Source organism: Chelmon rostratus, chromosome 2 (assembly GCF_017976325.1).
Source record: "Chelmon rostratus isolate fCheRos1 chromosome 2, fCheRos1.pri, whole genome shotgun sequence".
Taxonomy (NCBI): domain Eukaryota; kingdom Metazoa; phylum Chordata; class Actinopteri; order Chaetodontiformes; family Chaetodontidae; genus Chelmon; species Chelmon rostratus.
In genome coordinates this window covers 13,207,793-13,226,207 of record NC_055659.1, presented here as the reverse complement: position 1 = coordinate 13,226,207, position 18,415 = coordinate 13,207,793, and the positions used below count along the sequence as shown (strand labels likewise).

Genomic DNA, 18,415 nt, shown 5'->3' with positions numbered 1-18,415 from the left:
CCTCAGTGATGAATGAGAAACATTGACCATGGTCTGCTAGTTTAAAAATCGCCATTAGCCTATGCTACTTAGGGCCAGAACATTTCACATTTTATGCTCTTGATCTGCTTCACCACTGAAATATTCATTTGTTTTAATTGTGCATGTTTTTGTTCGTAACCACAAAGACAATAAACATGTTCCCCAAGTGTTGCAAATCAGAAATGTGTTTTTTCCCACCAAGTTAAAATGTGTAAGCGGTTGTCCAAACAGTGGGGTGGAGCTCCTGTCCTTGCCTACAAAATAACAACTTCAAATGTTGTCCCCCATTTTCAACTAATGGGCTTATTTCTGCATCGTCAGTCATTCTCTCCTTGGGGAATATGTAGTCTCAGTATAAAAAGCTTTGCTACTGTGCCACATTACAACCCCTCAATATGGAGGGATCTCAGAAATTAATGCCAAGCACTGTAATGCTCTCACTGTGCCCAGAAAAAAAAGCTCTTCACAGGAAATATTCTTGAAATTATTGAATATAAAGGAACTCCTCGGAAACAGTTTGTTTACTCACTGCTCCATAATACAGTGGAGCATAATAATATCTTATTTTTGAGAATATGTTGTGATGATTAGGTAGCAATTTTTCACAGATTTCAAAACCAACTAATCTGTTTTTATTTTTCCAATTGCAGAAACAACTGAATGGAATAAAGTAATATTTACATATATAAACCAGTAGCCAAAAGGTCTTTATGTGTTTTTTCTGGAAAGAGAACCTTACTTTTCCTGCACATTAATGAGATATTTATTTTCATCTTTTGTTTTAAGCTTTACTGACATCAGTCGTGAGTTTTTTTAGTTTCCGTCATTCTTCACAACTCTTCTTTCTTTCCTGGTGTCCTCGATGTCACACAAACTTTTCCACAATATTTGCTGCCCAGCCTTGTCCAGAAAATTAGGAAACTTCCCTTGGGCACATAAAAATGTCCGCTGTGCATTCCTATACTGTGCCCGGTAATCTCTCTTTGGCTTTGTTGAGAAAATGATTTGTTCCTCCAGGAGACCTCGGCTCACAGCCCTGAGACGTTACTGTTTGATTTCCTGCGTAGGTTTTTAGAGCTTTTTGCTGGGGGACCGAGGCTCTGGCTCCAGTGCCATTTGGCAAAGACCCCCATGGGCTCCTTTTTACTTTCTTGTGCTCTCTGTTAATTTCATTACTTTCGCTGTGACCTCAATTAGCAAAGACTTGAGCTCAGGCGGTGACATTCTGCTCGACAGAAGAGGAAACCTGGTGCAAAGCTCAGTCTTAGTGGGGAAGCGAGAGGTCCTCCTAACAAGGCTCATACATTTTGTATCCTCTGAAGTCTTTATGGGTCCATGTGGCTCTGTTAGACCCTTTCTAATCTGTCTTTTTTTGTGAAAAAAAACTGTCACAGCAGGAAAATATAAAATAATAGTGAGTTAGTTCATATATGATCATAAAGTGTGGGATTTTTCATCATGTGAATGATGAAAACTCACGTATTTGCAATGTCAGAAGTGCAATTACACGAAAAGCAGTCTTTCAAAAACAATAATTTATATATTCAAATTCAGAAAAATAAACAATACTCCAGAGAGCATTAGCATCTGCCTCATTTAGAAACAAAGTATATGTTAGAGTTAAAAACCAACATTCATATTGTCACTAATACTCTAGTTTCAGTCAGGAGCATATTAAAGAAAAAGAATCCCACCCCTCAAGCCCTTCACGCTTTCACACTCAGGCAGCGCAGAGGCATGGGGAGTCAATATGTCAGCGTTTATGGATGCCCTGCGGAGCTGCACAGGGCTGTCAGGCCCCTATTCATGCTCTAATGGCCCCCTGAGGAGCTCGTCTCTCCGGGCTGAAAAGGCCGGGAGGCCCAGTGGACGCCCTGTTGTTGAAGGTGAGCGTGCGCTCTCATGGACGCGCCGCGCCTTCATCCATATGACAAGAGCCATAAAAGAGCATCGCTCTCGCTGCTTCTCCCTCTCTGTCTCCTCTGCTTTCTCTTGCGTCCCCCTCCCCTCCCCTCCCTCCCTCTTCTCTCCCACTTTCTCCCCACCTCGAACAGAGAAAAGGGGGCTAATTGTTTGTTGTGAGAGCCAAAGATTATAGAGCCTCCCATCTTTCTTCCTCCCTTGCCTTTTTCTCCTCTTTTTCAAGCCCCCTACTCCTTTTCTAAAGAATGTGATTCTGTCCGAGAGACAAGGGAAGAAAAGTATTGGAATTTTCCTGAAGAATGTCAATGTTAAAGAGCCTAAAACTCTGACACGGGCAGTGAGGGGTTGCAGAAAAGCGGGCTTTTTCGAATTTCATCAGGTAGTTGTTCAGTCTTAAGTCTTCAACAGCTACTTCTTACGTTAAAAACTTAAAACTAAACATGTGTAATTGCTGCACAAGCTGCCTGCACATGTTAAAGCTCCCGCTCACCTCTGCTTTCTCACTTCTCAATGTCTCACCATTGAAAGAGAATTTGGAGCAAGTGCCCTTGGCCCTGAGCCACCTGTAATAAACTGGTAATTGACATGATAGGCATGAGACAAAGCTGAATCCAATGACATCCGTCCACAAAGGTGAGCTGAGATTGATTTTATTTTAGATAGACGGTGGAGTTTTAATATCCTATGTATAGTTACACATCTCAGCCAGATTCAATTTCAGCTAAATGTCAAATTACGGCCCAGAGAAGGTCACTGACAACCAGAGGAAATTGATGATGCATTTTGGCATGTTACCAAACCAAGTAAACAGTTAACTTGATTTGGCCACGTACACAGTCTTTTTACAAATTGTTTGGCATGTTGAGCTGAATATTCAAATCTAATATATACGAATAAAAGGCAACCACGCCGAGGCTACGCTCACTTTGAGAGTTTTGTTTTTGTTTTTCACTTGCAGGGAGATAACTACAGGAAAAGATTATTCATAGAGAATTTGTCTTTAAACCATTCTGTTATCACTGTCGTCTATCTTGTATTCACATAAGGTTCCTATCTCAGATACATCCTTCGGTAAATGCCTTGAATCACATGCCTCCTTTAGCTTGGCAACCCCTTTGGGTTGAACAGGCAAGTGCATTAAATAGAGATGCCGCACCATTCTCAGAAAAATGCAAATTGGGAAGTTGTTAGTTATTTGATGTTGCTGCACGATCCCCCCCGCCTCCGAAACATCCCTCCACTCCAGTGTTGGTGGTTGAATCGTATGCAGTCCTGGGGACAGGCAGGGCTGTTTATATGCAGGCCTGGAGCCCCGAAGACAGCGCAGAGACAGATGCATGTCAGAGATAGCAGATCCCATCTCAGGCAGATGCCTCTTATCATAGGCCTGTTTGCATAATTAGGCCTTTTGATATTCTCCCCCTCTGACTGACAAAAAGTATAATTGCAGCATCAACTACGACAAAAGGTAGGCACAAAATAAACAAGTCAACATAAATAGGGAGAAAAGATGCGGTGTTATTTTTGTCCTGTGGGAAAAAAAGAGGGAGGAAAAAACAGCATTTTAAACTAAATCTGCTGTCAGTCACAGTCAACTGGTGTGACTCGGTGCTCAGAGGCTGGTCCTGTGAATGCCTGCAAAACACAGAGCGTGAGGCCTGATTGTAATTATGCTGGAACTAATATGCTTTTCAAAATGAGCCATTATGAGCTAATGCTGCACTGCCAAAGCCCTGTCTGTTTTTGTCCCTCTGTCTTGGATAGTTTGCAAAGGTATGGCTGATATTGAGGCCATGGGTTATGATATCAGAGGCAGTCTGACTAGGATGAGCACTGCTTAACTTTAGGCTTATGCTGCTCGCAGGTGAGATGAGGGATAAAAACACCTGAAAGTGCAAAGGGGAGGGTTTTTTATAAATGTTTCTAACAGAGAAATTGTTGATTTCTGATTGTCGTTGCATTTTAATTGGACATAGAGAGAGTTATGTCTTTTTATTTAAGCGTTAACGTTTGCAATAAAACATGCCTGTATTGCTGCTGTGTTTAATTTTTGCTATTTTGTTGGCTTTTATGGTAGATTTTGTTGTTTTTTCCTGTTATTGGTACACCTCTGGACCAAAATACAGATATTTACCCAATTTTTAGTTTATACATTTTTAGACTGAAACTTATGCACATTTTAAACTTTTTTCTTGCTGTAAATCATACAAGGACATGGCCTAAAGACAGTTTTATGAAGCTTTTGAGTATTTAATTGATTTTTTTTCTCATACTTTTGATTGTAGTGCTTAATGATGACCACTTACTCAATGGCTGTCACAGGTCTTTCATTCAGAACCACCTCAAAGAATCAGATGCACGTACTGAACCAGCAACGCCCTGGTTGACTTGAATTTTACTGCTGTTGTTATGTATCATAAATCTGTAACCTTACTGATCACTTGGTTAATTGCCGGTATTGAGTGGACAGCTGTCTGTTTAATCAGCATTACCTCAGCGTCTCGGGGGTAAAGGTGGAGGGAGAAGAAGAGAAGGAAGGCTGGTGGAGTAGGTGGGGAGGGGGTCCACATGAGGAAGGGAGGCGTTTTGAGGAAACAGGGTGATGATGAGGATCCCATCTGCCTGCAGTCTGAGGAGTCTGTCTGCAGGGTCAGCAGAGGAGGAGCATCAGGGGAGCAGGCTTTAAACCTCATAGTGACCTTAAAACTATTAACTAGCAGCACAAGTCCTTCAAGAGCAAAACTCTGTTTCATCTGAAAGGTCTGGTCAGAATTAAAGCATCATTAAAGCTTAAAGTCACACCAGGGTGAAATCATTTGGTGGCTCTCCACGCCTTCAAGGATTATTTCTGGCATGGAATCAACCACATCGATTCAAACGGGGTTAACTAATTGTTAACCACTGTAAATATACTAATGCATTCACCCACTGTGCAACCACAGTTTAGTCAGAGCGATATACTGAAAACAGTCAGCATGCACACAACAGAAGGCTTCTGAGTGTGCTGCTGGTGGACACTATTCTCCCACAATGCAGTGCAGGATACAGAGGAGCTGCTCATAGCAAGAGCAAAATTCTAACTAATTGTGAATGATGGTGAAACAGGGGGGGTAAACCATGGATAAACCATTTTGTCTCTATGTGAAGGTGATTTGGTTTGGTTTGTGGTTTGATTGATGTCTGATGGCACAAGCACTGAATAATTTCCTGCATAAAACAATTAAGTATATTGATATATTTCTATAGAAAGACTGTGAGGATTAACATGTAGTTTATGCTGTATATATTTACAATGTAGTATGGATTTGCGACACAGCTCTTGTCATTATTGGCAGACAACTTGGCATTGTTCATTTTTGCTTCCAAGTTATAAATATGTCTCACATTTTTCTGAAACCTAAAATAAATCTGACTTGGGGCTAAATACTGCAGAAGTGGCTGAAAACCAAACAAATATGGACGCCTCACGTCCACTAAAGTCTATCATTCATGCAACCCCTTCACATGGGAATCTTTCCCATCCCTACCATCCATTCTGTCTGACGTGAACCCTCTTAAAGTAGTCACCTTTTAAAACCTTTTATCAATTACATGACAAACCAATGTATTATAGCTCAGTGATTGATCCTCTTCAGTTAAATATTTAAACTGTATTGAACCATCTGTTTCATAAGTCATGACATTCATTACAATCTAGGTTATGATTGCTTTTACTCAGACAATACCCAGTGTTATTTCTAGTCTTAATCAAGCACTTACCTTGACAAAGCATAGTGCAAACCTGATTAATTCCTTTTCACAATGGGTGCGATTTTAAATCAATATCGGGGAAAAACCTCAGAGGGCCCCTGGAGGAGAGTACACGGCGGTAATCATGCCCACTGGATGGCACATAATTAGATTCTAATTGGAAGATAAGTAATGAGACAAGGCATGAGTGGTTTATCAATATCCCATGAACCTGTGAAGGGAATTACCGCAGTCGTATTATACAAACGTCTAATCAGAATGTACCTTTTTGTGCCGGGCAGACTGTTTAGGAATTGACCTCGACAGGCCTGCAGGGATTTTGTTCACTGAGTCTTATTCATAGACTCACTCAGTGTATTATTATTAATATTGGCACACGTGTGAGGGGAAAAAGAGACATGAACTGGTTTTGCTCAGAAAACTGACTGAAAAATGGTTGTTTTCTGTCTTTATACCTGCTTGTTAGCACTGTACATGTATTCTAAGCCATGTGCTCATTGGGCAGACTGTTGTAACACTACTGTATGTCAACCACAAATCATTTTCAGACCAGAGCGGCCATGTGTTTCAATATATTTTCTGTCTTCCAGTCGCCAAATGTAGTCAGCATATAGATGAGTTTTACGTCCAACCCCAATCCCACTTGGCCTCGTGCAGCGTGTGCCATTTTCCATTTTCCCTTACTCATTACAGACAGGGCTGTTGACCTTGTGCTTCTGGTTCATGTACAAGAGCAGATGTGTTGGCTCTGTGGGGCTTAATGGAGAGCAGCGGTACAAGCTATTGTCTGCTGAGGTTTATCAGTCATTAGCCTGATAGCATGCTAAATGTGACACAGATTGCCGCAGCGGTTTAGCTGCAAAATAAAGTCTGTGAAAGTGGCTAAACAAAGGGGAGGAAAAAATAATAATTCGAGGAGGAGAAGACTTTAGTGTCTTTCTCAGGGCCCCTTGAGTATGTCTCTACTCTGGCCCCCACGTCCCCCTATAGGACACAGAGGTGACTTTGGAAAGTGATCTGCAGACTGCTGGGCTGGTCTCAAGTGTCGTCATGGCAAGTTAGCGGGCAAATGGATATACGCATCCTCATGAAAACCAACAAAGGGATATGTGGTGTATGTACATATTCAACTTTGTATGATCAAGGGTGTTCTGCAGCGGAGTGAGTCTGTGCTTCAAGAATCAATCTTTATTAAAAAGGATAAGACTGAAGAATTGATTTAATGAATGCGGCCTCATGTCCTGCGGCCACATGTAATCCGCAGAGAATCATTGAGCATGAGCTCAGGGGGACAAAAAATGTTCGTAGAAGACTCATAGAGTGGCCTGTAATGATAGTCTCCATATAATCCCATAATTCCTTGTTTAATTAAACTCTGGAGCTGGCCTTGAGACTCCGCCAGCTCTGTTGCTCTTTTGTTCTCACAGTTGTTATTTGGAGGCTAGGTTTGAGTATTCTTTTGTCCACTCACGTTTGAAGATTTGACTGGAGTGAGCTGCAAACACAGATCGTGGCTTCAAAACAATGAATTAGACGGCAGGAACTCACTCAGGCGAGACATTCAGGTGAGCATTCTAGTTTGCATTTGAGCTGAATAGCGGAGGGCCTCTGTCAGAAGCAGAAATCTCTTCATGCACCCTCTTCTTCAATATCTCCCTTTATTTTCCCTCTCCCACACTTTCTGGACTGAGCATGATGCAATCCAACTAGGCCTGGAGCAACACTGGCACATCACGCCGCCTTGTCAATGTCTCAATGAGGAAATTATGAAAATATAAATTTTATGACATGAAATGAAAAGGGCCATGTAGTTTGAATAGACATGCAGAGGAGGTGAAAATGATGCAATTTTCTAAATTCAGTTATAATGGTAATGTGCAATGGTAATGCGTATTTGCTGTCAAAAATTTCCCTGTCGGCCCGGATTGTACAGCTTTGTGCTGTATCTATGTTCCTCGAGCAAAAATTCAGCTTAGTTGAATGCTTAAAAAGTAATGTAAAATATGTTCTAATTCATTTAATGACAGCAGATGGAAACACATGGGACTGAATGGTTTTGGTGTGATATTGTGTTCTATTTTATACACTTTGGCTGTGCTGTGTATGAGCAGTGTGCCCTGGGCCAATGAGAGAGAAAAGCAGGGTGAGGAGCAGCAAGGTGGCCTGTGCAGATTAACCCCTCTACCCACCAACACCCCCGCTCCCCCTCAGCCCTCTGCCTTCACAGCCTCTGGGGCCCCTCACAGAAGCAGGATTGTGTATCAGGGCCTCTTCTATATTAAATAAATATCCACAGATTAAGATAATATTCTCCCAGTTGTATATTGAGAGAGGAGAGGCTGTCATCTGAATCCTCCGCATTGCCAGTCCCGCTCTCTTGAGCAACAAAAGAGGCTCCAAAACGCAGATAATGCTGTTAGAGCTTCTTCTTGATCAGTTTCAGCTCACGTTTGATGCTATTTTCTACAAAAAAAAAAAACCTTAGTTAATTCACACAAAAGACTCCTGAACTTGCTTTCATTTCGTGATCACACAGATGGCCCTCTGTCTTTTTCTTTTCACCTCAGGCAGCCGCACGGATGATGGTTCAGATGTAGATTCGGAGCCCGACTTGCCCCTGAAGAGGAAGCAGAGACGCAGTCGCACCACCTTCACCGCTGAGCAGCTGGAGGAGCTGGAGAAGGCTTTCGAAAGGACACATTACCCGGACATCTACACCAGGGAAGAGCTGGCTCAGAGGACAAAACTCACAGAGGCGAGAGTACAGGTTAGACATACAGTACCAGTGCCGCGGCATGCGTGCATGTCAGTTCACCCAAAGTATTAACACATGTACATTCATATGGTGGTACCTAGCTATGCAGAGAGTTGGAGCTGAATTTGTTCGAAGCATCCGTCTGTGAGATTTCTCCTCATAGAAATGGAAGAATTTGCCTTTAAAAACATTAAGTGCAACATCTCTTTATGGGAACAATGTCCCTGTTAATCTGGATGACCAAAAGAACACACAACTTTTTTTATTTGGACTACGTATTTTGTAGAAATTCCAGGGAAAACTGTTCTTAATGACTTTTGTTTCGAGAGAGGCACTTTGCGAAATGTAATTTTTGAATGCCAATATTCTGGACAAATAAAACCGAAACTATCTGCATGGCTAGAAATGACGAAATCTGCTCTCTTTTTTTTCATATGTTGGCTCAACCAGTACTTTTAACGTGTGCAATTAAGCTATGCTAACTGTAAAAACTCCACCTGCAAACATCAATGCGCTGCAGTAGCTAAGGGCTGAGAACAGTTAAGAAAAAGAGGTTCACAGTGTGTTTGTGGAGGCCTCACAGGGATCTGTGCTGCCTGAGCAGCCAATAATCCCACAGCAGAAAGCATCACACTTCACTGAACTGATGCTCGAAGGTGCTCCGTCTAAAACATAATGATATTGCTCTTCTTTTACCCACGGCAATGATTTACTCATCTGTCAGAAGGAAAGTGCCCTTTTTACCGTATTGCTGTGCATGTAAGGGAGTTTCGCTGCTCAACCATCACCCTTCATGTTCGTGGTGTCGGACGCAGACGCTCCCCATCTTCACACCTCCGACCATGGAACCTGTCTGGCAGCCTGGGTGCCCAGCGGTTGTATGTAAGATTGAGGGAAGAGATGTACAGTAGAGTTATGGCAGCAGCTGTTCTTCCAAAGACGGAGAGAGGGAGAAAAAAAGAGGAGAAGAGAGAAAGGGAATGCATTCCTGATGGATTTCTCATTTCGGCCTTTGGCCAGGATCTCATCCCATCACTTTCAAGCTCGCCGCTGCTTGTAAAACCCTCCACATATCACACAGGGTTCCTCATCCTCTCTGGGGACCCTATGCCCCGACAACAACATTAATCAATCAACCGCTAGTAAAAAAAAAGAAAAAAAAAGGTCCGGGGGCGCCCCTCTCCTCTTACCACAGTCGTTCACACTCCCTCTGAAGCCCCCAAACTCCTCACCGCATGCTAAATGTTCATCACACTACAAACATGCAGTTCGGGTAACTAATTCCACACATGTCTTTGTCCATCTTGGAACCCCCCAACATGCAAGGATGTCCTATATGTCTGAGTGTTTAATGCCTCACTCAAGGGAGGAGAAATTTATCTCATGGCTGTTATAAGGTGATATATTAGGATTTTCTTGACTGTATAAAAGGTAAATGTGGGCAAGAGTTGGAAGAACTGAAAGCATCAATAATTTTCATTGCAAATCTAGTCTGACACGTTTGTTAAATAGATATCCAGACTGTAAATTCAATTCAGCATTTTGTAGATTGAGTTCCAGCACTCCTAATAGCCACATAATTGTACAAACTGCATGTTTTGATTCATTTTTCAGAGCTTAAAGCAAACTAAATGCCATACACAAACAAATCAGTCTACTTCAATTCAAGTCATCATGTAGGGCAGCAACACCTCAGGTTTGAGAGTAAAATCCATTCTTTTATTAGCACCTGTGTGTTCATGGAGTCTGACAAAAATATCCAAACAAGACAGTGAGAGAAGAAAGAAAACGGAGCGACTGCTGCGTCTTTGCCGTTAGATAATAGACTTAAATGATGTCATGTGAGAACCTGAGGAATTTGAGTCATGGCTATAATTTGTTAATGCTGTTTTCCTCATAATCTAATTCTTAAAGGCTTTGAAAGTCTCAAAAGGTCAGCTCAAACTTGATTTTCTGAGAAGGTTACGAAGAAAGGGGCTCTGGCAGCCAAAACAAATACTGGCTTAAGTTGCGCTGCAGTTTGGTGAGTGTGTATGAAGGAGGATAATTATATAGGATGATAACTATACGTTGTTTTATGAGTCTGATGGTTTTGTTGTTGCATTTGCACCAAATTCATCTAAAAAGAATTGAAGATTTCAAAGAATAAATACCACAAAGGTATCAACATTCAACCCTTTTAATGAGGCATTTGATAATAAAGATAGACTAAACTAGAATTTTGTTGAATGTGAATTTGATGGTGTGTGCATCTGGGTGTTGTTTGTAAATGTCCACCAGCTGGGCTTTCACGTAGGTGCCCAAAAGGCCCATCACAGGGCAGCAGAGAGGAGACCCTTTGGCCTGAGAGCAAAGCTTCTCCAGCACAGCTGCAATGACGCATCTTCCAGATGTCGTTCACAGACGAACCGGTGTTTGGGGCTTGGAAAGAAACTATAGGCAGGGGGTGTTGGTGCTCCCGCAGACTCATATTTTAACTTGAATTTGTGTCTGTGGTCATGGTTCAGTGTTATCCGTTTGTCATTAAACGTGGTGCTAATGTGGGGAGCACTTTGTTCAGGTCGGACGCAGAGGTGAAGTGCACTCGGGAGGCTCAAACGTGGCCGCGCTCAACCGCCACAGCCCAGAGCTGTGTTGTAAATTAAACTGCAAGATTCTAGTGGAAGCGATGAGTGTTTGGCTTAGCGCTGACTCACAACCTAAACTCATAAACAGAGCTAACTCCCTTGTGTCTGCCCTCGCCTGCCATTTTAAGACCCTTTCACCATCCATCTTTATCAGCCCCGCTGCCCCTTTGAGCAGAGCTACCAGCGCTCCTTCACCACCATGAGCCCCTGCAATGGTTTTATCACCCCAACTGACAAATTGTGGGATATGATCCGTATCTCTCAGCAATTAGTTCCAGGCTGTCTCAGTGGGAGGGGATACTGCCAAGTCTACCTTCAGTCTATGCTCTGCTGATGCAGTGTGTGCTGCCACTTTCCATCTGATAACCCCTCAGTTTTAACAGGAGCGGGCAGCAAAGTCATTCCATGAGCTATTAGCGAAGAGAGCGTCGTTTGTGTCCGTTCCCTCTGCGGGGTGGACCAGGTGGGCGGGGGCGCAGGCAATAGGCTGCAGGCCGCTGTAAATCAGCGCTCACAGATGAAGCAAATTACATTCGCCTCTATTTAGACTGAAGTTTTTAAGAGAGTGACTGCAGAGTCTCTGCTGAGGCTCATCATCTCAGCATGCCGCCTCCGGCTCACTTTACCGAATCTGCCACATAGATCCTCTTTCATTACCAATAAACATTCTGCATGTAGCTATTATACTTAGTGGAATCTAATAAGGTATAAGCATTGCTTTTTACGAAGCGTGCAAATCAATTTGGTGAAAAGTTTCTCTCTTTATCTGTGGCTCGTGCTGGCCTGTTGATGTACGGAATGAGCACAGGCAAAACACCTAAATGGATACTGTGTACTGGCCGTCATAGCTCTGTGTGACAGACCAGTACAGGCAAATTCACACTCGCGCTGACGCTTTTGAACAAGTTTTCGACATAGCGAGTGAAAATATAATCCCACAGGGAGGTATCAGGAGGTAATACGCGGTTTCCTGATTGTTATAATATCAGTCGAGTACCAGCGGCAAGAGAGAAAATCACAATGGAGCTGAGTGGTGACAACCAAACCCAACAGGCAACTGTATTCCCGCCAGTATGGGTTTATGTTTCATAAAGGAATAAATAGGATTTGTGTAGATTGTAGGGGAGAAATTGTTGCAATGCATCAGTGTGAATGTTCTAACAGTTTCTTATTATTAGAATTTAAATGACTTTGGTACAGTGCTTCTGTACTCCTGATACTTATCAAGCTAATCCCACTCTCCTCTCAAATTCACACTCCTAGCTACTTTAATTAGCATAGTGCCAGTCTGGAAGGCAAGCAGGGAGGGAATCAGAGAGAGGGGAAAGAAGAGGGGAAGGAGAGAAGAGGAGGAGGAGGTGTGAGGGAGGGGGGCATTGCGTGGTATGAGACAGAAGAGGATTTGTATGTTGAGGCTGGTTGCATCACCCCTCTGTGTTTTTGTGGATATGAAGTCAGCAGCACATTTTGTTTTGTCATTATCTCGGCTCTTGGTATTCATCTACCGAATGTTGCAAATTGGCTCCTGAAAGGCGTCACATATTCACTGCTTGTCTTTGACAAAATAATTCATGGAGGATTGTCTGTACGGGGAATTCTGAAATATGAGTGATCCTATTTAAGAGAAACAACAGACAGAGGTTTTTGCTGCAGTGCAGTGTCACACGTTTACGATGTTTGGAGTGTGTGTGCGTATTGTCGCTGATCAGCGATAAGAAAATGCAAAACACCACTTGATCGCTATGAATCGATTCTTTTGGCTGAGAATGAATGGGAGATTAAAGCAAGGAACTTGAACTGAGGGCTGAAACTGTGGATCCTGCTTATTGCGGGTTTGATATCCGATTGTAAGTTTGAGGTTTGCAGCTAGACCCCCTTCTAGCTGTCCTCTCCAACAACCCTCACCCTCCTCCGACTGTGTCCTCCTCAAGCCTTCCTCTTTTGTTTCACCAGCAGCGCTCTGCTTGACTTCTATAAGATGGGTTACTGCTCTTCCATCCTCCCCAAACTTTCTCCACAACCATTCAGAGATGCAGCGCAGACAAGTGCACCGCATCCAGGGAAACCTTTTAGTCCGTGAAAACGAAACAGAAGAGAGCCACACAAATTCGCCGGCACACTTGTAGGTAGATAGGGGAGACATGGAGGAGCACTGCAGCTCTCTGTACTGCAGAGAATTAAACCGGATTGGGGAGAGCAGAGGAGAATCTGTGGTCCAAGGTGACTTTGTGATCAGGTTCCAGAGCGCAGCCTCAAATCCTCAGCTCCAGGCTGTGTGTTAGTCCGTGTGAGAGTGAATGTGTACGTATAAGACTGTGCTCGTAGTGTATGCATGTGTGCGATAGCATATGGCCACTAGCTTGTGCGCATGTGCGTCGCCACTTGTGTGCATGTTTATCCCAGCCTGATGATTGTTGGGCAAAGTCACTCAGTGGCACATGCTCCTCTCTTGTCCCATATATCAAAGTGGACACACTGCAGTCAGCTTTTGTGTACACTCAACTCAACTGAGCCTGTTTGATAAGTTTAACGTATAAACATTGAAGCAAGCCTGTGAAAACTGTAAATTCCAATAATTATGAGGACACACTTCACTGACTTTCCCCAACGTGAGTTTTCCTTGCAGCTGATGGAATTGTGATCAGACAACCTCACCTCTGAGAAACAATGTTTACATGCTAATAATTTTAAACAGCAAATACATGTTGAAAGAAACATAATGCAGGCAGGATTTACGTTTTCCATCATCTTAGTAAGGAAACGTTGCACATATCTGCCAAGCCCTAAAAGGCTGATCCTGAACGTATCAGGCAAAGGTTTGCTGACAACATATTTCATCCTACAGTATCTGCTTGTGGCACCTGAAGCGTGATTAAAAGGAAAGACTTTTTATATTGGAAAAATCAACTGTGATTTGGAGCTGGAGATGCAAAGTGTTTGTTAAAATTACACCAAAACCAACAATAAATAATAATAATTTGGTGATGTATAAATGTAGTTTCAAGGAGAGGGGCTTGGATGACAAAAGACACTCACTTCATTTTATGAACACTTGCTGAAAGATGCGATGGCCAATGAGTGAAATGTCCCTCATAAAATTTTCAAAACAAGTCAATGAAGTATACACAGAACCAGCTCTGTATTCACAATGGATTTTATTAGAAAACTGGTGAGAGGCAAGGATTTCTATATTTAGATCTAGTCTACAGAGGTAAGAAGAGCCATGGGATCATATCTGTTTTGCAAAGGATGCACTGGAAGCAGTAGCGTGGCAGTCTGCGGGAAAAGGAAGTGAAACACGGGTGAAAGGAAAGCAGACTTCAGTGTTTAAGAGTTTTGTGTCCGTCATGATGGAACACCTCCTTCCTCAGCATGGATGACAACGGGGGGAAGGAAGTTAAAGTGAACATAAAAGAGGGGTGGGGTGAGTGGATGAGGTCGGAGGTGAAGTGGCACTGCGGGGTGGGGTGATGGGGAGTGTGTGGAAGAAAGGGGTGTGCCCCCGTGCCCCCTCCCCTGGGCCAGGCAGCTGTTTGTCTGGCCCAGTAGGAGCTTAGTTCAGACCTCGGACCACGCTCCACTACATCCCAATAGCAGAAATTTCACTGGAGCCACTCACCACATTTGTTTTGGAATAGCTGATTGAGGGTTTCAAACGGGGTCTTTAGACACGATCGGGCTCCAGATAAATATTTCCTGTTGGTTTTCCAGTTGCATAATTGAGGTTCGCCGGACACAGTCATCGCCTGTTGCACCACGTTCTCTTTCTAGCAAGACTAAACCGAGCTATGGGCATAAAAAAATCACCTGGTCTTTACAGAGGCAGTGACCGTGTGGGAAAAGAACCACATTCAAATTAAGATCTCCGTTGGGCTGAGATCCCTTGTAGGCCTATACGAGTTTATGTGTATGTTTGTGTGTACAAAAAGAGGCAGACCCCGAAAAGCAGTGAGTATGTCGCTGTGTAAGTCCCCTTGAAAGTGTCCCTCTTTAAGACCTGTTTAAAAGGGACGCCCCCTCTTTGTGTCCACTGTTCTCCGTGGCGTATGGAGGGGCTTTTGTCCCCCTCTTTCATGTGCGCTCACAATAGCCCGGGCCGTTTGAAACACAACAGTAGATGAACTGCGCTGACAGTGTATTAAACTCTGATGAATTGCCTGTGCGAGGCATAGATCAATGTCCTTCAACCCTTAGCACACAGTGAAGCCCGGGCCTTGTCTTGGGTAAATGGAACAGGTTGCTGGCTCTTTTCAAAAGGGCCTGATTATATTCATGTTTTGTTGAAGCAGAAGCCTTTTTAAAATGTGTAAATCTTTGCAGTTCAAAAGAGTCCTATTTTTCCCCCCTTTTCATTCAGGGAATTTGGTGCTGCTCAGTTTGTGAGCATTTTGCCATTTGCAGCCTTAGCTGAAGCACTGTGTCTTGACTCCAACGTTAAAATGCTTTCTTTCTCTTCAGACTGACTTTTAAAGCTTTAAAAACAACCGCATCCGAACAGCACAGTGGTAGCGTACTGCTTAATGTGTCTCTGTGTCTCCAGCAACGTAGTAGCCTCTCTCAAAGCATCTAATAGCTTCACAAACATACTTGAGGTGTGTGGTGTGGAGGCTATTGGCCTACGTCTGACCTTTAAATGACTTCTTCCCTCTGAAGGGGGCTTAGGGCAGCATGTTTACACAGATCACAGCTTCAGGCCTTAAGAACAACAGGGACGGACCACTGAGCCTCTGTGGCTGCTCCCACAGGGACAGCAGCCTCTCAGCTACCAGCAGCACCACCACTCACGCTAACAGGCAGATTAATCACAGGTGGCAGGAGCCCCTACTGAGCATCTACTGCAGTCAGATGCTCACAGCAGCAACATAAACGGAGTTAAAGTGAATGAAAAAAAAAAGCAACATGATTTCAAGTTGGGTGCAATCCTCTTTACAGGTGTGGTTCAGCAATAGGCGAGCTCGGTGGCGTAAGCAGGCCGGGGCCAATCAGCTAGCGGCCTTCAACCACCTGCTTCCTGGAGGATTCCCACCCACGGGGATGCCAACTTTACCCACATACCAGCTACCAGACTCGAGCTACCCCAGCACCACGCTATCGCAGGGTAAGACCCAGCCGCCTGCAAACATACCATGATCTGTGCTCTGACTTTCATCTAATTTTGGTAAAGATTGCATTAGCCCTATTTCTTTGTTGCATATCATATTTCATGTTCATGTTAATCAGATTAGAACCTGCATTTGAACCATGTGCAGCATATAAGAACCGTGCAGCAAGTAGTTATGTTTACAATCACATCTTTGTCATGGCGGAACAGAAACAAGCCTTCAGTTATTTTCTTGGTTCTGGTCTTTGAGGCACTTTTAATGTAAACATTTTTCAGTGTATGACTAACAGCACACTGAACTTGAATTTTGAAGCAACTTCCTGTGTAGCTTCAAACAGATGTAATTTTTCCTTGATTCCCTCTTACCTGTGCACTGCTTGTGTTGTTCTCCGTGTCAGAGGGCAGCACATTGCACAGACCCCAACCCCTGCCTCCATCCTCCATGCACCAGGGAGGTCTGAGCGCTGACAGCAGCTCCGCTTATGGTCTCTCATCCAATCGCCACAGCTTCTCCAGCTACTCCGATACTTTCATGAGCCCCTCGGCATCCAGCAACCACATGAACCCTGTCGGCAACGGGCTCTCCCCACAGGTCAGTCCGAACACGTTTCGCCTCTGTCTGTATGTAATGTTCCCGCATATAGGTAGTGTTCACATCCCTCAGTCTACCACCTCCACCCCTCCTCCTCCTCTCCCTCTTCAGAATATGTAATTGTATTTTACTGAAATTAAAATTCAGAAACAGCATGTTCAGCAAAATAACTGCCAGTGTGGGCTTTTATGTTCGCCTTCCAAAGCCCTGGATTTATTTTAGCTACTCTAAATTGCTACATTTGTAAAACAATTGGATTAACATCAACAAATTAAAATTCATCTTGATAGTACCGCAAGTGCTCAAGCTGCTCCAAACAGCGGTTTCAACTTTCCTGGGACATCTAAATCCCGCGCAGCGCGGTGAGAACACATGCAGATGAAATAATTAGCTAAAGCTTATAAATGTAGACCCATAATCTTCTTCACGTAATTGTCTGCAGCTGGAAGACTCCAGTGCTATGTGTGATTTTCCTCATCTCTTTACTGCATGATTTCCAGGCAGTGACAGAGGCGATGTGGTCTCTGCATGGGTGGATTTCTATAGGTTTAGTCTGCTGGCCATTACACATGCTCTTGTGCCCTCCCGTCATGATAAAGAAGAACATTACTCACACTATTTATGATCCTGGGTCTCCTAATTGCAGTTTAAATCATCTTCTCTACCCATTCTCCTCTCTGCCATCTTAATGTGCGATACCACATGTGCGGGTTTGTTTGCTTCCTCTCCTGAAAAGCGCTGGATTTCACATGTTAACCTCTTTGGACACCTCCATTAATGAGCGTTTAAATGCGACTCTATGGTAAGGGTTGAGCGTTAAGTAGCACAGAATGAAAAATGATTTGTATTGATGCAAATCGTGTGTACGGAGTGAATTATACACAATTACCCATCAATACTGGCCAGTCTTGCCCACCCTCACCAACAAGATGTGGTTAACAGGCAGAAAATAAGATTGAAATGGTGTGTAAAGAGTTGAAAATGAATTTCAATGCTGCATTTGTCCACAATTACCCCGTCGTTCACACGTGTTTTATTGGGAGTTTTTTTTGTCCTTCAAATATTTCTCAAAGCAGATTGGAAACATTCTTGGTATTACCCTCTTTCTTCAGAGAAGAAAGAATTAAGGATTTTGTGACAAAAAAGAGATTTTCTCTCCTGCTGGAGCGACGGAGGATAACATGGAGGCTCACAGCGTGTTTGATTGTTAATCGTGGCACAGGGGCTTTAACTGCTAATGCTCTCACTGCAAACCTGCAGAAAAACACCAGGAACATGGAGTCGCTTTTTTTTTTTTTTCATTAATGGCTCTCTCTAATACTGGCATGGGGTGCACTGTCGCTTTCTCTCCCTCTCTTCACAGGCATTCAAGAATGTGTTGGGATATTAAACATTTCCTGTCATAGTGGGGATTAGGACAGGAGCCTTTGGGCAACTGTACAGCATGGATTTTCACTATTCAATTACTCTATCAAGTGGGTTTGATTAAAGTATTTTTTTTAAAGCCCACCTGAAATGCATTTTATTTGTTTTTAAAAGTATTTATTTAGAACTTAAATTGTGGATGTCGTGTTTAAATTTTTAGAGGGGGGCATAAGCATGTGCTGTGGATGTTTTGATGTGTCACACCATGTTTGCACTGCCCA

At 43.3% G+C, this 18,415-nt stretch overlaps 1 protein-coding gene across 4 annotated transcripts in view; it reads left to right on the top strand.

Moving 5' to 3' along the window:
* The window catches only part of pax7a (paired box 7a), a 43,127-nt gene that overhangs the window by 13,440 nt on the left and 11,272 nt on the right, over positions 1 to 18,415 (top strand). For 2 of the 4 annotated variants that reach the window (XM_041962880.1, XM_041962897.1), the window contains exons 5-7: positions 8,266 to 8,461; positions 16,009 to 16,174; positions 16,576 to 16,769. In XM_041962880.1, coding sequence (XP_041818814.1) covers positions 8,266 to 8,461; positions 16,009 to 16,174; positions 16,576 to 16,769 — 556 coding nt within the window. Of the gene's footprint in view, positions 1 to 8,261; positions 8,462 to 16,008; positions 16,175 to 16,575; positions 16,770 to 18,415 lie in introns of all 4 variants that reach the window. The other 2 variants (XM_041962905.1, XM_041962889.1) reach the window with 2 other exon arrangements.